We start from the raw sequence: 26,202 nt of genomic DNA, 5'->3' as shown, positions 1-26,202 counted from the left end.
TAAAATCAAATTGAACCGATACTTGTGGTGCGATTTTCAATTAGTGTATGATAAACCGAACCGAACTGAACTGATATAAAATAATTAGTTAACATTTATATTATGGGAGATTAATTCCAATCAAAAAATAGTTTCTATTGTAGGTTTTTAAGCAATAAATTATTGTTACTCTAACTATACCTTAATTTCTAATGTGCTTAATTTTCTATTGTTACTTTTAATTCCTAAATATACGACTAAATTTATTGAAACAATGAAATACAACATGAACAAGATGTCTAGGCTTCAAGCGTGAAAAGTAAAAAAAATAAAATTGCATTTTAATTCAAATTTTTTTTCATTATCCTATAATTACAACTGAACAAATAACTAATGGAGTAGGTGAATAAAAGATCAAAGGACAAAATTTTCCTAAAGATCAAGGTGAAGCTCATTACTAACTTGGCTAGAAATTGAATTGCCACAAAATAAAACCATCTCTCCACTCGCCTTAAATCTGAGTGGAAATTAAACTCCCATAAAAGAGTTGTGGAAAGGTGGGGATCCGGATTCCATCTAAAAAGTGCATTAAACTAATGAAGCCTACCTGCTTTTTAATTTTTTTTCAGCCTATACCCACTTAGAAATTACAATACAAAATCGGAAGTTGGTGAAGCCGAACGGGTCCAGCTGTACACTCGGGTTAGAGAGAGAGAGAGAGTGTAAATAAGTCTTTTAGAGTGAGAAAGAGAGAGAGTGTAAGATGTGTACCCTCAAGTTTTGCTCTTGTTGTTGTTCTGGGTCTACTTCGGTACATCAAGACTCTCTCTTTCTTGCTCTTCTTTGTTTGCATTTGCAGAAGTGAAGAGGGAAACCAAACCCACAAGCCAAAGACACAAGCTTTGGTCAATTTTGGATCAGATTCAAGGAATTGAAGTTGAAGCTTGAAGTGGGTCTCGATCTGGGTCTCCAGGATTTGCTTTGAGCTTTTTGAATTTGGGGACTCAAAGGTGCCATCTTTTCTATGAGATTGTGCTTCTCTGATGGACCCAAACGCTGTGCAGTCTTCGAGGGGATACAGAGTTCAAGCTCCACTGGTTAGTCTTGTTACTGATCTCTGAGCACCCTTTTGCATTTTGGGTTTTTCTGATAGTTTTGCTTGTGTTTTCTATGAATTCACGACGTTTTGGAGATACCCAGTTGAGAATTTAGTGGAATGGTGTAAGATTTTCGAGGAATTTGGTTGATTTTGCTGTGTGTTTGATGTTTAGTGTTATGCATTGTGCTTTTGCTTTCTTGTTTTCATGAAATTTTTAGGGTGCTTGGCTTGTGTTTGGTTAAATGTGCGATTCTTATCGGGAAAACTTTGGGATAAGCTAATAGCTTGGGGGTTGGGAAAATGTTTAAGTTTGACTCGATTCTTTAGTAGTGTAATTCATGGGGTTAATGTGATCTCAGGATCAAATCCTAGTTGTTTAGTAGGGAAGAGAAGTTTTTGGTGATGTAGGAACTCCCCCAAGCCATTCTTTTTTGGCTTGATTTCGTGTGCGTGTGTTGGGAATTTGAGCATATGGCATCCGTTTTAGCTGCTTTGCATCCATATTCCACATAAATTGATTTAATAAAAAGGTATTTTCCTCCTAATGTGGTTGTTCTTTAAGATAAAGATCCTATGAGGCTTTTGTTTGTTTTCTCATCATAAAATTTTGTTGTTAAGCAATTAGTGTTCCTTTTACTTTGGTGAATATAGGAGGTTAGCAGTGAGGTTTGGATGGCTAGCTGCGTTTGAGTTCATTTATGTTCTCGTATGCACTTTGGGTCCAATTACCGCTTTGGATATGGTTTATTCTCCAAAAATTTCAAAACCCTGAAAGTTGTTCATGAGCTTTTTATCTTGTTTTCTTTATTGTTCTCTATGCCTCATAAAAATTAGATTGAATAATTATGGGCTGCCTTAGCCCCATCAACCCTCTTTGGTGCTGTAAAAGTCCCTCTTTGGTGCTGTAAAAGTTGATTCAAATGCTACTGGCATCTTCTTGTATTAATAGAAGATTAGATTAAAAAATTGGCTCAAAGTCTTTGGATGAACTTGTAGAATATCATTGGTTTCACTTCCCTGTTAGGACTATCGAAATATCTCAAGTTTAAAAGTGCTGCAAAAGGCCAAATAGCTATGTTTTTTTTATCATATTTGTTATCAATCTAGATGATGGAGCAAATCTTGAGGGCCGAGAGACCGGGACTGTAAAAAAAGGTTTCTGAAGCTGAGGATATAGATTAGCACATGTAATATAAGAAGGAGTAGAACAACAATGCTGGTTATTTAAATGATCAATAGTAAAAGGTAAAAGACATGTGCATTTTCAGAGCATTTGAGACTTTCGTGAGATCAAGAGAAAGTGGTTTAGGAGCCTCTTTGAGGTTTAGGAGCCTCTTTGAAGTCCATGTAGGATCACTTTTATGAAAACATTATCTGACCTAATGCAAGTTTAAGTTATTCATATTGGGTTTCATACATTTCTGGTTTAAATGTTATTGTTCAATTCATGTCTGCATAGTCTGTATGAAGATTTAATTGTGTTGTTAACGAGGTCATCATCATTCTTGGGCTTCAGAAAGAGGTGTGTTGAATTTAACAATTCCTGGAATTTGTAAATCGTCTTAACTATCACTTCTCTTTCTAATAAATAATACACATACAAATCACATGAAATCTACTCCCCTTCTACATAGATTGTAATATGAAATCTGCCATCATGAAGGTATCTAGAGCTTAAGAAGGTTACAATGCCTGATTAGATTTGATTTCTAGTGGTGTAAATCATGGAGTTTTAACTAAGCTTATCCATAGAACAGATCTGAATCCTTGCCAAAACTTTTGTATCGTTATTATCACATCTAAAGAGCATGTATAATGGCCATTGGTGGTTCTTGCTTACATCTATACTTGTAATTTGGTAAATCTTGTTATGTCAAGCATCCTGACATGGCTAGTTTTGCAGGTTGACTCCGTATCATGTTATTGCAAAGTAGATGCAGGCTTAAAAACAGTTGCAGGGGCAAGAAAGTTTGTCCCAGGATCAAAACTTTGTATCCAGCCTGATATCAATCCAAACGCACACAGGGGAAAAAGTTCACGTAGGGAAAGGACCAGAATCCAGCCACCCCTTCTGCCTGGCCTACCTGATGATCTTGCAATTGCTTGTTTAATCAGAGTTCCTCGGGTGGAGCATAGAAAACTCCGTCTAGTTTGCAAAAGATGGTATCGCCTTCTGGCTGGAAACTTCTTTTATTCTCTTAGGAAAAGTCTTGGAATGGCAGAAGAGTGGGTTTATGTCATCAAAAGAGACCGTGATGGAAGAATCTCTTGGCATGCTTTTGATCCCACGTACCAGCTCTGGCAGCCACTTCCGCCCGTTCCTGGTGAATATTCTGCAGCACTTGGTTTTGGCTGTGCTGTCCTTAGTGGTTGCCACCTGTACTTATTTGGAGGAAAAGATCCATTGAAGGGATCTATGAGACGGGTTATTTTTTACAGTGCTCGGACAAATAAATGGCACAGGGCACCAGATATGCTTCGAAAGCGGCATTTCTTTGGTGCTTGTGTTATTAATAACTGCCTTTATGTAGCTGGTGGAGAGTGTGAAGGAATTCAAAGGACTCTCCGTTCTGCTGAAATTTATGACCCTAACAAGAACCGGTGGAGCTTTATTTCAGATATGAGCACAGCTATGGTTCCCTTTATTGGGGTTGTTCACGATGGAATGTGGTTCCTAAAAGGACTTGGATCGCACCGTGAAGTAATGAGTGAAGCCTATTCTCCTGAAGCTAACACTTGGAACCCCATTAGTGATGGGATGGTTGCTGGTTGGCGCAACCCAAGTATTTCTTTAAATGGGCAACTCTATGCTCTGGATTGCCGTGATGGGTGCAAGGTTAGGGTTTATGATAGAGTGACAGATTCATGGAACAAATTTATTGATAGCAAGCTTCATCTGGGCAGTTCTCGTGCTTTGGAGGCTGCTGCACTTGTTCCCCTCAATGGGAAGCTTTGCATTATTCGTAATAACATGAGCATCAGTTTAGTTGATGTTTCAAGTCCGGATAAACAGGTTGAAAGCAACCCTAGCCTTTGGGAGAATATTGCTGGTAAAGGCCATTTCAGAACTCTAGTCTCGAATTTATGGTCAAGTATAGCAGGCCGAACTGGTTTGAAGAGTCACATTGTACACTGTCAAGTGCTCCAAGCATGACAACTGGCATTCATGTTGCTTCTGCTGTGTGGCAATGTGGGAGGCAAGACTTGAGATGTGGAGCACTGTTATTGTATCTGTAAACCCAAGGCATTCATCTCCTGCGAGCTATCTGGTATGGGACTGGTGATGCTGGTTTCAGTAGTAGAATTACCAGGTTGTTGTTGGTCTCGGCAATAGAATTATGTGGTCATTTCTTTACATTCATGAAGAGAGAGATAGGGAGCATTCACATCTGTAAATCTTGTTATATTGGTCTAGGCCTTTTTGTCTTGTGCTATGGGGATTTATGTATTAGTGGTATGTATCTTAGAGATGCTTTGTGAATATACATGGGTGATTAGAGATCATTCAATATATACGTGTTCATCTCTGGAAATTATTAGCTTTCCAATAGCTGTAGTCTTCTATTTACTCTTGTATAAATCAGTGTTCTTGATAGACCAGCCAAAAATTGAAACGGTGAATTACTGGAAAAGTCATGTAAGATCAGGGGTTCAACTTATCAATTCGTCTTTATTTTGCTCAAGTATGAAATATCAATGTACACCAGCAAAGAACAAATCAATCGATCTCCATTGCCCCATCTTATTGACCTTTAAGGCTATAACCCTTAAACAAAAATCTCAATATCTGAAACATTCCTAGTTATTTTGTTCATACAAGACTCAGATTTTAAACCCCACGAGCAATCATTTCCTGAAACCTTTTGAATGATTCTTCCCTTTGAATCTTTAGCTGGTTCCTGAACTTCTTGATGAAGGCATCAGCCATATCATTAATGTCGCCTTGCTCATCCGCTGCCATCATCCTTCTGCTCATTGCCTGTTTCTTTGTATTATCGATATCCTTTTCCTTCTGCACTCGTTGGCTTCCACTCGCAGCAACCTCTCGACGAGCATCCATGACAGCCACTTTGGTAAGATAGCTCAAAGATTTCTTGATGTTGGATTGAATGAGGGGGTTGGAGAGAAATGTGCCTCGAAATCCCTGAGTTGTCTACAACGTTCTCAATGATTTATTTATAGCACCAGTACCTCTTAACTTAGAAGCATGAGTTTATTATGGGTTGAAGCAAAGGAAAGAAAGTGCAAAGAAGTTACAAAAGAGAAACAAGCTATGCTTTGTCAAATAGTGATGAGCGTTTTATGCTTTCTGAGGCCAATCAAGGCTAATTAGATTTGCTATTCTATTGCCTACTGGGTGAAAGAAATTAGCTCTTTAATTTTCAAGGCATCTCTTTGGTCAAATGCCATTAACAATTGCTTTATGTTATTATGTATCAATATTTAATATATGTTGATTCTCCCCGTGGATGAAGATGGATGATGGAGACTTTATGATTAACTAGTTGGTCTACTTGTGCAAATCGGACCCTGGTCTTAGTGTTAACTATTGTTAAATTGGACAGCATCGAAAAAACTATTGTTAATTAGTGCATGCTAATGTGAACGTTCGGGTTTATGATGATAGTTTTATCAGTTTCAACTTTCGACCAGCCATTATTGACCGCAAGGTTCAACCATCCAAAAAATGAACGAGTCTTTTAGAACATTGATGTGTCCGAGTCCATCATTAAGTATATAGTATTCAATCAACTAGATCTTAATTAGGATTATTACTAATGGAAGACCTGTTTGCAAAGATTATCAGGTTTGGAAGACTAGAAATGATGTTATTTTCAGAACAGCTTCTGTCAATCCTATGTCAATTGTTATGTCAGTTGAAGCAATAATGAAAAGCTTTGCTGATCTTAACACTAGTACAAGTGGAGCAAAAACTTCAAACCTTTCAACCACAATTAAGTGGTCTGCACCTCCTAGTTCTTTTGTTAAAATCAATTTTGATGGCTCAGTTAGAAGAGATTCAGCTGCTAGTGGTTTCGTTATCAGAGACCATAATGGAAGACCAGTTATTGCTACAACCAAGTGTGTTGGCAATTCTTCTACTCCTGTTGCAGAAGCTACTGCACTCAGGGATAGTCTAATTGCGGCCAAAGACAAAGGTTTTACAAGAGTTGAAGTTGAAGGAGACTCAAAGCTGGTTATTGATGTAGTTATCGGAAGGGTGATTCCACCGTGGAGGCTACTCAAATTGATTGAAGACATTAGAACCATTGCAACTTCCTTTTCTCAAATTACCTTTAAGCATATCTATAGGGAAGCAAACTTTGTAGCTGATGCTATTGCAAATTTAGGACATAATGCTGCTTCTCCTATATCTTGGAGTGATAGGGTCCCAAGTGAGGCTTCTAGAGCCTTAATTTTTGACGTTGTAAACTTTGGTTGCCCAAGAGGCTTCCTTCTTTAAATTATTTTTTCTTTTCTTATAAAAAAAAACTAGATCTTAATTAGTTTCCTCATCTCGTAATCTCATATGTTTACATAATAAATAATAATAGTCAATACAGAGGCTGTCAAACCATCATTGCTAGGCAACAACATCAAATCAGCTAGGCAACTTAATTAGTCCTGTTTGGCTCCAAAACCAGCTGGTGTGCAAACAGTCTCTTTTGAGCGAGTGATTGCGCAGGCGTGCCAGCACCGCGGGGTGCAGTCGTTGGGGTAGTCCCGTGACCTGACTTCTTCTTCAAGCGCTGTGGACGAGGAGAGCACCAACCTCGTCACAGGGTTCTTTTCTTGCCTTTCGGAAAAGGACTTCTTGCCTTACCCGGGTAAGGGCTTTGGTTGTGGTCTCTTTACGTTCACCGTATCGATACTCAACGTTGAAAGGCTGGACAGAGCAATCACTGGGAAGTTTGAGAGAAGCACGGGTTTGCTAAAGCGTGACTTTAGCTGCGCTGGGTGCGAGGGCGTTACCCTTGCTTCGCTGGAAGTAACAGTGGCGGTTGTTCTAGCAGTCAGCTCGCGAGGAGACTGGGACTGGAAGTACGGTCGCCGGGTTGATCTGGTGATGCTGACAGCCGGCTCGTGAAGAGACTAGGACTGGCGCGCGGTCACCGGGTTTCAACGAGGTTGAAGGTTTGCTCCGGGGAGGCTTTGTAATCGCTGGGATTGATTGATTCGAGAGCGGTCTTTTGATTTCGCCGCTTAACCCTGTATTTATACCTTAGGGCTTTCGATTGCTCCTTGCCCTAGAAGGATTCTCAATTGAAGTTTCCTGTTTAGTCTCTACTACTCGATTTCAATAAGACTTCATCTCCTTACGAAACACGGGATGAGCGAAACCATAAACCAAACCCATGTAGCCTTATTTTTGGGCCGCAGGTATCAGCCCGCTGGTCCAGACCCACTAAAGGATTCTGCCAGAATTACTTTTGGGCTCAAACATTGCCCCCCAGGCCCCGAAATCAGGCCCGTTAGAATGTAACTGATTGAAGGGGACTTTTAGAAAGACGTGTCGGTCGCTGGAAACGATGCCATTAATGAAGGTCGTGTCCTTTCGTTTGTGAAACGCTTTCTGTCGCATCGTTTCCCTCACAAAATCCTCTATTTAAACTCACAGCCGCAACCCTGTCACATCAGAAACCCCTTCAGTCTCTTAAACCCAGAAAAACCCATTTCTGCTCGCATCTTCCGTGTAAACGATCCAGAAATGGCTCCCCCTAAGAAAATCATCATCGATCAGGAAGAAGAATTAAACGAAACGGCTGCTCGGACTTGGGGCACCAGCATTGGTGCTCGCATTCATCTAGAAACCACTATTCACCGACCCCTACTCCTTCGTCTCTCCGACCACCACACCGGGTTGGGCCCAGCACCACAAGGCGTTATCCCGGACGATGCCCTTGCCTTTTACGGTCTTCCTGTTCGCAGACCCATTCCAGTCCTCCGAAGGACTCCTGGAGACTTTAGCGGTTGGGGGGCCCAAAACCACCGAGCCAAGATAGGGAATTGGCCATCCTCCATTAGTGCACAAGAGCTTTCTTGGTACCGTGAGACGCGGGCGCGGGATCTAGGTCGCTGGAATGCTGCAGGTATCACCCACGCTATTGATTTATGTTTGCATCTTCCTCGCGGTGGTAATCGCTCGCCAATCGCTGCTTTCCTCTGTTTCTGGAATACCGCCACCAACACATTTGACTTTAGATTTGGTCAAATGAGCATCACTCTGTTGGATATCCTTGCCATCACTGGCCTATCCATCGATGGCGAGCCCTATGTGCATGGACAATTTGACTCTGTCGACTTTACTTTGACCATGGCCCAGCAAGGTCGCAGCGCTCATAGTGGTTCCTACCCGAGATGGTTGGCATATTACAGCCGAGAACACAATGCGACCGGAGGAATCGCTTTCCTTGAGTATTGGCTCTGTAAATTCATATTCTGTACCTCCTCCTGTAAGCCCACTGGCACTTGGACCTATTTAGCAACAGCCCTCTACAACGGCAGCAACGTCGGGCTCGGACAACCGGTGTTAGGGGCCCTCTATCGCATGCTGTACCAAGCGACGATGCATCCCTTTGAGACCAGCATTTCTGGTCCTTTCTGGATTTTGGATTTCTGGATCCAGACATACTTTCAATTCTTCCGCCGTGAAGATATCCCGCTACTTCCACCGGCCGATCAACTGTTAGGTCGATGGTTTTGCCGCGAGGACAAGTACTCATCTCCCCCTTATTCCGAATGCTTTTCTTATCTGTATTTGCTAGACGACATGCCATACTGTGATTTAATTCTGGGAAGAAGATTCCCCTCTGTGCTCCAATATGGCTTCCTTCCTGGCGATCCTCGCTATTCCAACTGCGCTCGCCTGGCGTTTCGCCGCGCAGTCTCCTGTTCAGACATCCGGATTGCCGCTGAGGAACTCAGCTATGAGCTCTATGCTCCCAATCATTTTGCCCGCCAATTCGGCCTTGTCCAGTTGGTACCAGTCCCTCTGTACGATGCCTGGAACTACAACACTTCCTGGCGAAGATTCGGGCCCCCCTCCGGATCCCCGCCGGCACAGAGCATGCTCGTGCTAGTTGATCTCCCTGACTGGGCCCAGACCCTCAACGCTGTAGACAGAACTGAAGAAGGATATGAGATTTGGTGGAAAGAAGTTTCCGTCAATTGCTGGACCCAACCAGATGACGAACTCTTCGCTACCCTCTTTGGCGAGCTCAGGAATCCATATCCTGCCGATATTGAAACGCTCGCTCGTTTCTCTGAAGACACTAACAGGACCCGGCACCTTCAAGTGGTCCGTCCTGCGCGGGCCCCTCGTCCGGCCCAGGCTGGCATTGTAATTCGTGAACCCCCTTCAGAAGTAAGTACTATAACCTTAACCTCTGCAAATTCCTTCGTTGCTTCCCCTTTTACTTATACTTATTTGCACTAGGGGAGTACGCCACGCCCTGGCCGCCGCACAACCAGTGCTTCCCCGGCTACCGAACAATCTGGAAAACAAAAGGCAGTACTCGCTGAATTTGCAGCCGAACACTCTTCTTCTTCTTCTGATGACGACGACCCTCAAACTGTAAGAACCCTCTATCTTCCGGATCATACTCTGTGAGTTAAATTCTAACCTCCTGTTTTTAACAGGTCGCGGTCGCTATAGCTCGCAAGCGCAGTCGCTCGGACACTCATGCTGACCCCTGGGAAGGAGATGAACCACTGGCTGACCGATTGGTAAGAAGCAAGGAGCTCATGTTAGAAATTATCTATATTTCTGTCTATACTTCATAACCTTTTCCTTCACAGGTTCGTCGCAGACTATCTGAACATGCTGGAGAAGGCTCTTCAGCTGCTAGTCAAAGAACAATCGCCTCACAAGTGCCGGCACCCGCAGTCCCTGAAAATCTTCCACCTCCTGCCAGCGCCGCTGGTGACTCAGCCTCTATTCCTGTGCAAATTATAGAGGATAGTTCACTTGAACCGGAAGAAAATGCACTCCTTCCGGATGCAACATCTAAGGAACCGATCGCCGCACAACCGTCAGCGCCTGTATCGCCCAGTCCCACTCCTGGTGAGGCAGTTCAAGAGCCCGCGCCGATAGGCATCTCAGACGAAGCTCCTATCGCAGAGGTACTCTAAGTCTAAAATTAATGCCTGAGTTCTTGTTCATCTTTGTATATCTGACAATCCTTCTCCATTACAGAGTAACGCTCCTGCTGAGGAAACCGCTGTTGCTGACCCTGCTAGGCCCGCTGATGAGGGCATGGCGGCTCAAGAACCTGCCCCCCAGGTTCTAGAAGTAGGAGCTGATATGAATGCAGCACCGGAACCGGTCGCGGCCCTCGTCGTCGAGCCTCAGGAAGTCCCTGTTGCTGCTGATGATGCTGATGCTATTGCCAACGTCCCTCCTCCCGAGCCTCCTAATAGGCTGGAAAGGCTTGTTCTTGCACTCGAAGTGGCTCCCCCAGGAGTCACAGATGAAGCGAGGGACAGCTTGCAGCGACTTCTGGGTCCAGACATTTTGTTGCCAGGCGCACCTGCCAGAGCTCAAGAGTATCTGATGGTGCTTCGCCGCGAACGCACTATCACTGAAGCTGAATTCGTTGAGATATATGAGCTTATACAAAACCTCCCGGCGCAGATTAATGAGAGAACGGCCGCGATTGCGCAAGCCAGGCAGGTCCAGGCTCATTATCGCGACCTTGCACAACAAGCAGAGGCATCTCGCGACTCCTTAGGTGATCGAGCGATCCGTGTTAGGGACCTACGGATCTCGCAGACCCACCTTCGAACCCATATTCAGGACCTCCAAACCCAACTAATCGAAGCCTAGGCCCAGTTGGTGGTGGTGACGGCCCAACTTGAGCAAGAGGAACCTCAGATAGAGCAACCCTTAGCCGCCCTCGAAGCGATGTCCCAGGACTTGGCTCAAGCATGCGAAGCGGTTCGACAAGCGGAGCGAGCTGCAGCTGACGCTAGCTTTCGTCTAGATGAACACTTGCTTCGTTTGACCCATGCGGGTCGTAAACTTTAGGCCTCTTACCTCAGGCCCATTTTATTTTTTAATTTAATATATTTAACATTTAGCCCGCTTTGCTCGGCCCAAATATCATTTAAGAGCGAGTCTGTCAATTAATGAAAAGCAAAACCGCTGATAAGATAGCCCTATTTTGGGCGGTTACTTCCTTGGAGACCGTCCTGCTTCCCACGCGTTTCTAATATCTTCCATTTCCGAGATCATAGCATTTAACCGCATTGATTCCCTTATTGATGGCGTTGAAAAGGCCTCAACAGCTTATCGCACGGTGTGGGATTGGCCCTATAAATACCGGTATCCAAAGAAGAGCGATACCCAAACCACCATGTCTCTTCCAAGGATAACCTCGCAAGACTTGTTGCTTTTTCTTCAATTTCTGAAATCTTCCCCCTATGATTCCAACTTTAGCCACAAACCCTTAGGCTTCATGGCTTAATCTCAAGACCTGGGTAGGCCTCATGGCCTAATCTCAGGTCCAGTGGCATGTCTTCGGTTTCTGAAAATCTGGATGAACTTGCCAGTCTCAGTTAAACTGAAGAACATGCCGCGCTCCTAACGCGGCAGAACGACATTCTGAGGAGTCCAACTTTTCAGACTGCCTGCGAGGAGCGAGTGGAGGTAGGAAGGAAGGCCACTTTGAGGTCTACCGTCCTGCCTCCGCTGTCTACCTCTGGGGCCTGGGTACGCACTTTCTGATTTACCCCAGGAGGTAGATGTGGTTGTGAGTCACGCCTGCTCCGGACCCCAACTCCTGCCCGGAGGAACGGCTCAAGGAAAGGGTATGAAGGATCTCTTCTTTCCCTCTTCCTCCGGTAATGATGACAGAGGAGGCGACTGAGGAGGAGGATCTAAGTGTAGAGAGGAAGAATGCTCTGAGGTGGTAGCGCCCAGATCCTTACCCCCGCAACCACAATAAGTCACTTTTAAACTTTTATGCTTCTGTCAGAGCCACTTTTGTAATTGCATGTGAAACTGTATTGCTCTATTCTGTTGTATGCTTCTGGCCGCAAAGCTACTTTATGAATAAGATTCTCGCTTTAACCAGAAATCTGCAAAACTCTGCAAAAATTTGTTAGTCTAAAACAAAGCCTCTTGTATAGGCTCTCATATCTATCCTTCACACACTTTGTCAAGATAGTGAATAAAACAAAGAAGTGACTAAGGTAACTGGATTATGAGTATAAACAAAGCCTCTTGTATAGGCTGTTACAAAATAGATTAGGTGCTACAAAATAAAGCCTCGAAAAGGCCCCACTAGATATGGAGTTGCCCCCCAATGTTCAGCGGGTAGCAGATACAAAAACAATAGGCCACAGATTAAAGGCCGAACCAACATAGAGAAATGAAGCGAGCCAATGAAGATTAAGGTTGCCCCCCAGTCTGGGCAGGAACAGGATCAGGAGGATCTTCGAACTCCTAAACACTTGGATAATATTTCTTCAAGTAGCGGCCGTTAATAGGGTTGCGATGGATGTCGCCATCAACGTCTTTGAGGTGAAAAGCGCCTCGTTCCAATATCCGGTGGATAACAAAGGGTCCCTCCCATCGCGGCGTCCATTTACCGCGACCGGTGAACTTTTCACCCAAGGGTAAAATGGCCTTCCAGACGAGGTCGCCTTCTTTGTAACTACGACCACGCGTCCTCTTATCGTAGGCGCGGGCGATACGTTGTTTTTCCATCACCAAATTGTCCAAAGCGGCCAAGCGCTGCTCGCTTAAATCTTCGTGCTCCTGCCACATTGCTTGAACATAATCCTCGCCAATCAAATGATGCTGTTCTTGCACACGCAGAGAATGAACATTAATTTCTAATGGTAAGACAGCGTCGTGGCCGAACATAAGCGCATACGGCGTCGTGGCGGTGGGGTTGCGTTTAGAAGTGCGATAGGCCCAAAGTGTCTCATACAAAGTGTCATGCCATTGTCGAGGGTTCTCTACCAACATCTTCTTTAGTAAGGTGATGATTGTTTTGTTGCTAGCCTCCGCCTGACCATTAGATTGAGCATAATACGGAGTACTATGTATGAATTGAATGCCAAAATCATTGACCAACTCCTCAACGGGGCCTCCCATGAACGCTGCCCCCCTGTTCGAAACCAGCACCTCAGGGATACCAAACCTGCAAAGAATGTTACGGAAAATAAACTGGCGAATGGTAGCGCCTGAGGCCTCCTTCAAAGGCTCTGCTTCAACCCATTTAGTGAAGTAGTCAGTGGCGACGATGATAAACTTGTGCTGCATGGAAGAATGAGGATGGATCATCCCAATCAAGTCCAGTGCCCAGCCTCGCGCAGGCCAAGGCTTAATAACAGGTTGCATAGGAATGTTAGGAACATGCTGGACTGGACCGTGTGCCTGACAGTCCTCACATCCTTTGGCAAATGCGATACAATCCTTCAAAATGCTGGGCCAATAATAGCCATGACGTCGCAGGAGCCAGCGCATCTTAGGTCCAGCTTGATGGGATCCACATATCCCCGTGTGCACCTCGCGCATTAATCTCTTAGCCTCGCGACCATAGACACACCGAAAATCGACGCCATCCTCCCCCCGTCGGCGCAACTCATCGCCTCGAAGGAAGTAATTCAATGCGAGGAAATGCATCCTCCTGTCAGCGCTGGGGCCTGGGTGTTTGAGGTATTCAACCAATGGAATCCGCCAATCAACATCAATAGGTTCCAGTACCGCGATGACGGGCTCGTCTGGTGGATCAGGGCGAGCAAACCACGAAGGCAGTGTGCGACGTTCAACTTTCAAAATGCGCTCACGCACTCCATACTTCAATGTGATGCCAGTAGCCAACTGAGCGAGCTCATTAGCTGCAAAGTTGCGCTCGCGTGGTATATATTCCATATCAACATCGGTAAATTGATCCAGAAGCTCGATGGCGCGGTTCAGATAAGGTATGGGCAACCAACTCGCACAGCGATATTTTTCCTGGAGCTGGTTAATAACGAGCTGAGAATCGCCGCGGATCTGAACGTCTCTTATGCCCATTTCCAGTAAGACTTTGAGTCCAATGATAAGAGCTTCATACTCAGCCTGATTATTGGTACATTGGAATGTTAGCTGGAATGAATAAGAGAAGCGGTCACCAGCCGGGTTTTCCAAAACAATCCCCGCGCCAGCCAGCGTATCCGTTCGTGAACCATCAAAGAATAATACCCAGGGCTGTAGAGAGATTGTGGCTTGATACCAAACCGCGTACTCAGGGATGCACGCTTTATCTGGTCGAGTCGTAGTGGTGCAGGCAATCTCTAACTCCTTCAGTGTAGGTACTTCTAACGTAGGATGATGTGCGAGAAAGTCTGCGATGGCCTGCCCTTTGACAGCTTTCTGGGGTACATACTGGAGTGAAAACTCTGAAAGCGCCAATACCCATTTGCCAATGCGGCCCCTCAAGATAGGCCTGGACAACATGTATTTGACCAAATCGGTCTGAGCGATGATGCAAGTGGTAAAGGATAGCATGTAGTGTCGCAACTTGCACGCTGAAAAGTACAGGGTTAGGCACAGCTTCTCCATAGGGGTGTACCTTGTCTCGCAGTCTGTCAGTGTGCGGCTGAGATAAAATATAGCATGCTCGACACCTCCCTCATCGTCCTGAGCGAGCAGGCTGCCAATGGAAGCCTCGGCTGCTGAAATGTACAACTTTAATGGGATCCCGGTTCTAGGTGGAACCAAGACTGGTGGGTTTGCCAAATAGGCCTTGATGCTGTCGAAAGCCTCTTGGTGTTTGGGTTCCCACACAAACTCGTTCTGCCCTTGTAATCTCAGCAAAGGTGAGAACGGTTGGATTTTTCCTGCAGAGTTAGAGATGAAACGCCTTAGAAAATTAATCTTACCCAACAGACGTTGTAATTCCTTCTTCGTCCGCGGGGGAGATGCATTAATGACTGCGCTTGCCTTGTCCTCGGGGACTTCAATTCCTCGCTGATGGACTATAAACCCCAGAAAGTCTCCTGCCTGAACCCCAAACACACACTTGGCCGGGTTCATCTTAAGTCTATGTCTGCGCATGCGCTCAAATACTTTTCTGAGATCCACGATGTGATCCCCTCTCTTCTGAGACTTGACGACTACATCATCAATGTATACCTCTAGAACCTTTCCCAGTATGTCGTGGAAGATCAAATTCATGGCTCTCTGATACGTCGCACCTGCGTTCTTCAGGCCAAACGGCATGACCACATATTCGAAAACTCCTGTGAAGCCAGGGCAGCGGAAAGCAGTCTTGTGTCTGTCTTCTTCAGCGACCGGAATCTGATGATATCCTGCAGTACCGTCCATGAAGGACAACAGCTCATGGCCTGCCACCGCATCTACCAACATATCCGCGACCGGCATGGGGTAAACGTCTTTAGGTGTAGCGAGATTCAAGTCTCTATAATCAACGCAAACTCTCATCTTGCCATTCTTTTTTCGGACAGGCACTATATTAGATAGCCACTGATTATACTTGGCAACCCTGATAATACCTGATTTGTGCATTTTCTCTACCTCTTCCTTTACAAGAATCTGGGTCTCCGAATTCATTCGTCGAGGTTCCTGCTTAACGGGCCTCTTGTCAGGAAGAGTTGGTAGTTGATGACAAACCAAATCTGGCGACAGGCCGGGCATGTCCTCATACTTCTCCGCGAAGCAATCCTTGAATTCTTGCAGTAAGTCTATGAGCCTCTGCTTCTCGCTAAGCTCTAGGTAAGCGCTGATAGATACCTCCATAGGCTCGTCCACTGTGCCCAGGTTAACCTTCTCAGTAGGGTCTTTAACTTTGGGAGGTGTGTCGTCCAACACCGCTGGGGCGAGTTGAATATTAACTTCACCTTCATCCTCCGGGTCAGAAAGTTCTTCATTAACAACCTCTAAGGTTGCGATGCGATCATAAGCTTCTTTTTCCACCATGTATGATGACAATCGTTCATGTATCGAGTGGAAGGCCTCTATTCCTTCTTCCGAGAGGTCGTAATCCATTAATCTGTTAAAGGTTTGGGCACAGCGTGGCTAGGCCTTTCCAAGCCTTCTTTGGCGAGCGTGAGCCCCCACTGCGCTAGTTCAGAGGCCGTCACCCCTGTGGGGCGGCCCTTATTATCGATGCCACTAACCTGTAATGGGATGATAGGCTCCAAATAGTATCTGGCATCTACATAATTTGCGGAGACCGGGAAAGGACGGGGATCTGCTTGGACCACCTCTGCTGTGTCCGTTTCCCTATTCCACATAACCAGCTCTTGATGAAGTGTCGAGGGCACGCAGTAACTCCGGTGGATCCAGTCTCTGCCCAAAATGGCACTGTAAGCCGCATAACAATCCGTCACAAAGAAGGCGTAAACCCCCTCTGCTGGTCCGACCTTAATACGCAGGAATAATAACCCTAAGGTTTTTGTTACTGTGCCCGCGAAATTTTTTAGTGTAAGAGACGTGGACTGGATTTTCTCCCGCTTGATTCCCAGTAAGTGCATGGTCCTGGTGGTGACGACATTGACAGCTACTCCGGTGTCAATCATGATTTTGCTGACTTTAATACCGCCGATGTCTGCCGTAATATATAGCGGTCGCATGTGCTGGACCATGGCTGGCGTTGGCTTGGAGAAGTTCATCAATGACCCATTGTTTGAAACCTCTTCGGGGTCTGACGAGGCGCTATCTTCTACAGGTGTCGCGGTTGCTGAAGTGACCTGCAATGGTTGCACACCCTCTCCTTCTGTCCCCACGCAATCCTGAGCAGCGACTGGCAATGCATATTTTGCGGGGAGTACATAAACCATGTTGCAAGAAACGTCAGCAGTCTCAGTCCCTTCCATGTCGTCATCCAAATCTATCTTGGGTTCTTCCAGCGGGATATCAGTTTGGAGCTGCTGAGCCAAGCAATCTACTAACGACCCTTCCGTGAGGCCTTTTACCTGGCAATGTTCAAGCCCTTGTGGCTCGAGCTCTTGCGCCACTACAACCGGCTTAGGGTTCTCTGGTTCCCCGTGCTCCTCTGAGGCAGAGATGACCACACTTTGGATTTTCTTGGGTCGCCATTGCAAAGTGTTACTAGCTCTGTCCTTGCCCCCCAGCCTGTCAAAGACCGAAGCCTTGACCACTGATGCTTCTTGGGAGAGCTTGCGCCGAACATACGAAAGTCGAGTTGGCGAGTTTTCCATCCGGGTAAGAGGTGGTGAACGCTCTTTAGTAATCCTGCAAAACACACTGGGCTTTGAAGCCCCCGTTAGCGAATCTGTTTGTTTGTTAAGACCACGGGGAGGTCTCAACGGTTTGGCAGCCAACGCTTCCATTTCTTTCTGGTATTGCTCGGGTGACTTGACCAATTGGGAAGGTTTGATCAGGCCCTGGTCTAAGGCCTCTAGAGCGCGCTTGGCTTCACCGAACCTGCGCTGCAGCTTCCTCTTCCGGGACGGGCTAATCTCCACTGCCTTGCCCTTTTCCCTGGTGTACCATCGACCCTCTTTGATAGGATTAGCTGAAGCGGGCGGTATATAGGGCTTGGTCAGAATATCATTGCAACCGCCTCTGGTCTTTTCCTGCTTCGGCTCGCTGGCGGCTGCTTTTAATTTCAGGAATAGATTGGAGTCTCTGGGGGATGATGGCGATGATATGCTCTCCCGTTCTCTTGGGCTGGTAGGCTGATAGTTCCGCGACGATGAGGCCCACTTGACTGGAGGTAGGGAACCAAAGTGAAACGTCTGCTCGACTTCTTCGTACGGTATTTGGATACCACACTCCTCTTTACATTGCGAGCACAGAATCACAGGTGAAGCCTGGTTGGTCGCCGCAATTCTACCCTTAACTGACACTTCATCTGCGGTGGACCTATGACCCTCTTTGCTCGTGGCCAAATCCAGCGTTGGTTTCCGTTGCTGCTTTTTGTTCCAGTCCACATTGACCATATTGATTCCGGTGTCGGGGAAGGGGTCCACATCAACTAGTGCTGCTGCGGTGACCGGAGCTTCTACCTGCAAGCTGCCGTTATTAAGCCAAACTTGAATCTGGTCTTTGAGCTTCACACAGTCCGCGGTGTTGTGGTTCCACAGATTATGGAACTTGCAGTATTTCTTTCCCTTCAACTGTTCTGGCCGTGGAAAAGGCCCAAAATCGGTTTTCACCATCTTCGCAGCAATCATCTCGTCGAGGATCTCATGAGCTTTGTTGGCATCATAGGTATATGCCGCGAACTCCGGTTTGGTGAAGGCCATTGACTTGAGCTTAATAGGTTCCTTGGAAATCTTCAACTGCTTCAAGGACGAGTTTTTCTTCCCGGTCAGTTCATAGGCTGCTATATCATTATCCTCATCCTCTTCGTCATCTTGGACCACCTCTCCAGTGTTATGATGGTAATAAGGGTCGTAAGTGGTCGGCTGGTAGCTCAGGGCCGCTACAGTACGGTGTTTACCAGGCACATACGTTCCTCTGGAAGCATTCTTCCTTGCATCTGTTTCTCTGAGGAGATGCTCAAAACTGCCCACCTCCGTGATGAGTTCTCCCATCGACTGAATCATGCTGCCATGCTGCTTCTTTCTTTGTCGAGGCTCCAATCCTTTGACCGCCAACTTGACTAGCTCCTTCTCGGGCAGGATGACATTTAGTTTGGCTTTCTGGATTTGAAAGCGCTGAAGATAAGTGACTGCCGATTCTGTAGGCTGTTGGGCCATCTGAGTGAGAGAGGCCAGGCCTACTTCCGGCTCAATATTTCCAAATGTCGCACAGAAAAGTAGCTCCATTGCCGGCCAATCCTCCACTGTCCCCGGTCTGAGTTTAGAAAACCATCTGAAGGCAGCGCCAGACAGCGAAGTGCCAAAGATCCTGCACTTGAGGACATCATCATTCTGGTATTTGCCACATTGCACCTTAAATCGGGCCAAGTGTGTTGCCGCATCTTCCGTGTCCTCCCCTGAAAAAGTAGTAAAGATGATATTCTTATAACCTCGAGGGAAAGGCGCGAGCATGATGTGTAGGGGAAAAGGCCCCTCATAAACCCCATCCGGCTGGGCTCTAGGGTTTGCCAATCTGATCATCTCGTCCACCTCATCACGTCTCACATACTCTGGGGCTGGAGGCGGAGGATGAATCACCGCAGCTCGGTGAGCAGTTTGTCCAGGGGTTGCCTGGTTCACCATCGTTGATCCTTCCCCAACACGCACAGTGCGGGTAGTAGCTTGTTGCTGGAGAGTTACTGCAGGGGTAACCTCTTCCTTCGACAAAGCGGTTATTTTGATCGGGGCGCCAGTCTGGTCGAGCGCATAATAACTTCCCGGCAATTCTTGGTATATCACTTCTGCTCCGTCGCTGTCGTACTGGACGAAAGTCACAGACTCTGATGCAGTTCCTGCACCCTTTGAGACTTGGTGCTTCTTAGTGGCCTGTCAGCTTGACGACGCAGTCTTTTCTTTGCTGCCATTGATAACCAAGGCTTGCTCCTTGTTCTTCGATGGAGTAGCAGCAACAGTAGCTGAGGAAGAAACAGCATTTTGGTTAGCCTTCTCGCGCTGATTTGGTGGCACGTACTTGCCTGAACCGGATGGCTGGCCAAGAGAGCCAAGGATAGCATTAGGATCCCCTAAGGCCTTGTTCATCACATCTTTCGCATGGTTCAATTCGGCCCTCTGCATAGCCACTTCAGTTGCCAAGTTGGCCCTATCCTTGCGAAGATCTGCTATGTTCGACGCGGTTTGCTTGGAATGGTCCGCTATGGCGTTCAAAATTGTCTTATGACGCTCATTCTATTCGGCAGCGATGGTTATAGCTTGCGCCTTCAAGGCACTCTCTGTTTGTGTAACCTGCTGCCTGGTATTCTCCGCGTATAGAGTCATACGCTGCTCAATTTCGCGAAGGAGCCTTTCTGATTTTGTAGTTTCTCTGGCCAAATCAGCGTCCATCTTCTTGCGATGGTTGTCGACATTCTCCATAAGGATCGCGAGTGTCTCCTCAAAGGTTGCTCCTTCCGGGATAGGCTTCGAAACAAAAGCCTCCTCTTCACCACCTTCCACTACAGTGTCGACAGTGGCGGTGTTAACAGGCTCGTTGGCCTGATTAACATTGACGCTCTGACCTTCAGTCGCGGTCGAGCGATTCTCACCTTGTGAAGTTGACATACCGGTTGATTGGGTCGGAAGAGAGAATCGTCGCGTCACTTGTTCTTCAGAGAGACCACGACAGTCCGCACGAGAATGCGATATGTATCTGGAGGTCTTATGCTTTGAGCAGTTAGCGTAGCCCTTTTGGTAGGGGTTATCGCTAGACTTCCCAATGGTTGCGTTAAAAAAGAAACACTAGTTTGTTGTCCCACTGGGCGTGCCAAAATGTTTGGCTCCAAAACCAGCTGGTGTGCAAACAGTCTCTTTTGAGCGAGTGATTGCGCAGGCGTGCCAGCACCGCGGGGTGCAGTCGTTGGGGTAGTCCCGTGACCTGACTTCTTCTTCAAGCGCTGTGGACGAGGAGAGCACCAACCTCGTCACAGGGTTCTTTTCTTGCCTTTCGGAAAAGGACTTCTTGCCTTACGCGGGTAAGGGCTTTGGTTGTGGTCTCTTTACGTTCACCGTATCGATACTCAACGTTGGAAGGCTAAGCAGAGCAATCACTGGGAAGTTTGAGAGAAGCACGGGTTTGCTAAAGCGTGACTTTAGCTTCGCTGGGTGCGAGGGCGTTACCCTTGCTTCGCTGGAAGTAACAGTGGCGGTTGTTCTAGCAGTCAGCTCGCGAGGAGACTGGGACTGGAAGTACGGTCGCCGGGTTGATCTGGTGATGCTGACAGCCGGCTCGTGAAGAGACTAGGACTGGCGCGCGGTCACCGGGTTTCAACGAGGTTGAAGGTTTGCTCCGAGGAGGCTTTGTAATCGCTGGGATTGATTGATTCGAGAGCGGTCTTTTGATTTCGCCGCTTAACCCTGTATTTATACCTTAGGGCTTTCGATTGCTCCTTGCCCTAGAAGGATTCTCAATTGAAGTTTCCTGTTTAGTCTCTACTACTCGATTTCAATAAGACTTCATCTCCTTACGAAACACGGGATGAGCGAAACCATAAACCAAACCCATGTAGCCTTATTTTTGGGCCGCAGGTATCAGCCCGCTGGTCCAGACCCACTAAAGGATTCTGCCAGAATTACTTTTGGGCTCAAACAAGTCCTCAAAAGACCAGCGTCCATTTCCACGTAGCAATTAATTTAGGTTATGTCATGTGAAGTTGTGAACCGCTAGAAACATGTGAACTGTATGGCTAACCCAATAACGAAAGTTTCTGGAACACTGTGCTAAGGCCTAAGGAAGCATTTACAGTATGCATCAAGGCATTCATTGGAGTAATTTCATTGCCTTATTAGGCCACCATATTCCATACAAATGAAAATCATTGGAGCCATCAAAACCAACTTCAACTTTGACACGGTACATAAACATATCCTCATGCTGTCAATTGTACGTATTCTTATCAGAATACGAGATTTTGTGATGCGGGAAGCGTGAACACGATAGCAAGAGGCTCCGTCAAGCGTCGAAAACCATATGAGATGAGCTAGAATCCACTAGCAATTATGGGCACAGCCGTAACAAACATAGCATAAACTTAATGCAACTAGAAAACAAAAAGAACAATTTATTATAGACTAAAACTAGGAAACCTAATTACACCTCATTAAATTAAAATCAGAAATAGAATCCTAAATACTAAATAATATTACACAAATAAGTATTTGGAATCCCAACCAAGATTTTTCTCGAAAATCCCGATATATCCAAAAGAGTAATTTATGATTAATTTCATTATTAAGAAGCCTATTTGAATACCAATTTCCAATATTCAAATCATTATTCTTAATGTAGAGACGCTTCTTTCTTTTCTAGATTCTTTGTTGAAATTGGCTGAAATTTCGTCCTACATCAGTCTCCTCGACTTGAAAAGAACTCGACCTCGAGTTCTTCTTGAATACAGCTCGATCATTAGTAGGAATAAAACATGATAAGCCATCAACTTCAATATTCTTGAAATTAAAAGGTATCACCATGAATCCAATACCGTAGATAAGTTTAGAATAAGTATCTTGAAACTTAAACTCCTCCACTTGAAAAGGAATGGCCATTGACTTCTCCTTGGGTTGATCTTGAACACAATTAGGCATGCAAGACATGGGTATCGATGTGATGAATGAATCAGCTTCCTTGTCTTTAATGAGTTTCTCTTCAATCTTCAAAGTAACTTCTTCATGTTCATTTTCACATACCTCAGGATGGTCATTCTTGATGTTCTTCCTTCCAGGCTTGATTTTAATTTTGTGCGACTCCTACCTAAATAAATATGTGTTGTCTTTGCAATAACCACCTTTGATGCTTTCATGCCATGGTCTTCCAAAAAGCACATTAGTGTCATCCATGTCAATCACATGACAAGTAACCTCTTCTTTATAAAATTTTCCCATAGAGACAGGAACTTTACAAACCTCTGTTACTTGTGCATATTCATCCTCTCCAAATGGAATCCAGTATGGATCACTCAGCTTCACTGTCAGTAATTGAAAATAATCCACAACTTTGTTTGCTACAAAGTTCTCTCGTAGACCACTGTCAATTATTACAGAGCATACCTTGTCTTTGGTGATACATATAGTTCGGAAGTCGTCGTAATCCGGTGTTGTGAATATCCAACGTTCCATGTTTCTTCTTTTTTTCTCTCTTTTTTTTGGATTGATGAGGTTGTCCTAGGGCGAATCCCTTGGCATGTTCCTCTTCAACAAAAGTTTCTTTGATAGATACTCTACGACCAGCGTCATTGAGGTTGGTGGTAGTGAACTTCTCCCTTGGATTGTCGTCTGCTAAGGAGCGGGAGATACCCGCTCTGATACCAAATGATGCGGGAAGCGTGAACACGATAGTAAGAGGCTCTGTTAAGCGTCGAAAGCCATATGAGATGAGCTATAATCCACTAGCAATTATGGACACAGCCGTAAGAAACATAGATAAACTTATCTAATATTTGGTTTTTTTTATTGATAACGTGAATGAAAATTACAATCTAAGAAGTGCCTTTTATAGGACACATAGCATAAACCTAATGCAACTAGAAAACAAAAAGAACAATTTATTATAGACTAAAACTAGGAAACCTAATTACACCTCATTAAATTAAAATCGGAAATAGAATCCTAGATACTAAATAATATTACGCAAATAAGTATTTGGAATCCCAACTAAGATTTTGCTCGAAAATCCCGATATATCCAAAAGAGCAATTTATGATTAATTTCATCATTAAGAAGCCTATTTGAATACTAATTTCCAATATTCAAATCATTCTTCTTAATGTAGAGACGCTTCTTTCTTTTCGAGATTCTTTGTTGAAATTGGCTGAAATCTCGTCCTACATCATTTTGACCATTATTTTACTAAAAAAGTTAGTCGTCATTTCCTTTCTAGAATCTAGGAATAAAATTTTGTATTTTCATTGAAGTAAAAACAAAAATGAGTGAGCGACGTACTAATTTTCCGGCTGCCATGAAATTTTTAACAGTATATATGCAATCGATCATTGGAATGCCGGTCAGACAGGGTTTGGACTTGCTGGTTCTCCACTACTTGTTAGTGCGCAGGGCTGATCTAGTTCTTTGGCATAATTGTAGACTTGAAAATAAGGCTTTATCTTCACTAGCTGACAACAACAAACAACAAAGGGATCACCATCGATCCCTAGTCCACGCAAAGACTAGGAACCAAGGGACGAAGGTTTCACCTAGTGAAATAATTTTCTTTGGTTTTGCTTTTACTTTTATTCTTGCATTACTTTGCTCCCGCTATATAAATACACAAACCTGTGAGCAATCGATCTAAATCTACCTCTAAGAAAGAAATGCTAGTTCAGCCTGCAAACCACGCAATGGTTTCATCCTTAAGCTGCTTCCTTCTCATTTTCCTGTTATTGTTTACGCATAATATTCATGCATGCATCCAAACTCAACGTATTTCTCTCTTGTCCTTTGCCTTCACTCTGTCTTCTCCTTCCTTAAACTGGACTTCTAGTAGTTGTTGCTATTGGGAAGGCATTACTTGTAATCGAGATGGTTGGGTCACCCATTTGCAGTTACCCTCCAAAGGGCTCAAACTAAAAGGAGGTATTTTTTCATCATCATCACTTGCAAATCTCACACATCTCACTCACTTGAATCTCTCACACAACTCCCTTTCTGGTTCTCTAGACCAAACTGAATTCTTCTTGTCCTTGAATTATCTCGAAATCCTAGATTTGAGCTATAACCTTCTCTTTGGAGTGTTACCATCTTCTCTACCATCCAGTCATATTCGGATGGTGGATTTTTCCAGCAATCGCTTACATGGTGCCATTCCATCTTCGTTTTTCCAACAAGCTTGGAATTTAACTAGTTTCAATGTCAGTAACAACACCTTTTCAGGTCCTATCCCATCCTCTATTTGTCATCCTTCTTCCTCATTACGACACCTTGATTTTTCCTTCAATAATTTCAATGGTAGTATATCTTCTGGACTGGGGAAGTGTTCCAAACTGCAGGTCTTCCGTGGTGGTTACAATTACCTGTCAGGATCGCTTCCAGAAGATATCTTTAATTCTACCACACTTGAAGAGATTTCACTACCTCTAAATTCATTGTATGGAGCAGTGAGTGATAGAATTTCCAACCTCACCAACCTTACCACTCTTGACCTCTCCTATAACCAATTGAGTGGTGTGATCCCTCTCCATCTTGGGAAGCTCTCCAAGTTGAAACACATAATCCTTGATTTCAACTATCTGGAAGGTTCATTTCCCCTATCTCTGATGAATTGCACAAACCTCGTTGAACTACGTATGGGAGCCAACAACTTGGGAGGTGATATCTCCATGCTCAATTTTTCAAAATTTAGCCAACTTAGTAAACTCGACTTGCGGAAAAATAACTTCTTTGGTATCTTGCCAAGAAGCCTCTACTCGTGCAAGTTTTTGAAAGCAATTCGAGTGAACTATAATAATCTAGAGGTTCAAATACAGTCTGATATTGTTTCATTGAAATCCCTGTCCTTCCTCTCACTCGGAGGGAACAAACGTTTGACTAATGTCAAAGAGGCATTGAAGATACTGATGGGTTGCAAACGCCTTGTAGTCCTATCATTAGCATCTAGTTTTGTAGGCGAGGAACTTCCGGCTGATCTTGGGACAGTTGATTTTGATGGATTCCAAAATCTTCGACTTCTGGATTTGAGTTCCTGTAACCTTACTGGTCAAATCCCTTTGTGGATATCAAAACTCAAAATGCTGGAGATCTTGGACCTGAATCAGAATAGAATCACAGGCTCAATTCCAAGTTGGATGGGGAATCTTCCTAGGCTGTATACTCTATCCATGGAATCCAACCTACTTTCAGGACAACTTCCAAAGCAATTCTGCAGGCTACCGATGTTGGTGTCTGAACAAGCTGCAGCTCAACTACATCGTACTGATATTGAATTGCCTATATACATACCCAGTGTTCATGCAAAACCTTTACAGTACAATTATTTATTTTACGCTCCATCAATATACCTACGTGACAATTGCCTTAGTGGGAATATACCTATTGAGATTGGCCAATTGCAGCTTCTCCAACTGCTGGATCTTAGTGCTAACAACTTCTCCGGCAACATTCCGGACCAGATATCTAACCTAAAGCATATGGAGAGACTGGATCTCTCCATGAACCATTTGTCTGGAAAAATCCCGGCATCATTCACAGGTCTTAATTTCTTATCAAGTTTCAATGTCTCGTACAATAATCTAGGAGGACCAATACCATCAAGCACTCAACTCCAAAGTTTCAATGCTTCTGCATTTGAGGGGAATCAACTTTGTGGTGCCCCACTTCCAAATAAGTGTCAGACAACAGAGGGTGCTGATGCACCTGATATGAGCACCCAAGATGCAGACACCAAGGAGCATCAAATTCCATGGTTTTATGTTTCTGTTGCACTTGGGTACATTACAGGATTTTGGGGAGCCTGTGGTCCTTTAGTGCTTATGACGAAGTGGAGGTATGCATATTACCATTTCCTAGACAATGTACAAGACAGGTTCCATGTGATGATAGCAAAGCGTATGGCAAGCATGAAGAGAAGGTTTGTTTAG

The 26,202-nt window shown here is 44.9% G+C and overlaps 3 protein-coding genes across 3 annotated transcripts; 2 read left to right on the top strand and 1 right to left on the bottom strand.

Moving 5' to 3' along the window:
• Window positions 1-607: 607 nt before the first annotated feature.
• On the top strand, window positions 608-4,628 carry LOC112166716 (F-box/kelch-repeat protein At1g55270). The gene is made up of 2 exons (XM_024303603.2): window positions 608-1,076; window positions 2,982-4,628. Exons 1-2 carry the CDS (start codon window positions 1,023-1,025, stop codon window positions 4,230-4,232), a joined length of 1,305 nt encoding a protein of 434 aa, XP_024159371.1. The 5' UTR covers window positions 608-1,022; the 3' UTR covers window positions 4,233-4,628.
• A 7,177-nt stretch (window positions 4,629-11,805) lies between these two features.
• On the bottom strand, window positions 11,806-16,010 carry LOC112164432. The gene is made up of 4 exons (XM_024300623.1): window positions 15,587-16,010; window positions 13,464-15,382; window positions 13,100-13,343; window positions 11,806-12,002 (listed from the first exon to the last, which is right to left on the bottom strand). The coding sequence occupies exons 1-4, from the start codon at window positions 16,008-16,010 to the stop codon at window positions 11,806-11,808; spliced, it is 2,784 nt and encodes a 927-aa protein (XP_024156391.1).
• Window positions 16,011-24,393: 8,383 nt separating this feature from the next.
• On the top strand, window positions 24,394-26,202 carry LOC112164431 (tyrosine-sulfated glycopeptide receptor 1). The gene has a single exon (XM_024300622.1). It carries the CDS (start codon window positions 24,394-24,396, stop codon window positions 26,200-26,202), a length of 1,809 nt encoding a protein of 602 aa, XP_024156390.1.

This window comes from Rosa chinensis, chromosome 5 (genome assembly GCF_002994745.2).
Source record: "Rosa chinensis cultivar Old Blush chromosome 5, RchiOBHm-V2, whole genome shotgun sequence".
In the NCBI taxonomy this organism is placed as follows: domain Eukaryota; kingdom Viridiplantae; phylum Streptophyta; class Magnoliopsida; order Rosales; family Rosaceae; genus Rosa; species Rosa chinensis.
This window is presented reverse-complemented; position numbering and strand designations above follow the sequence as displayed.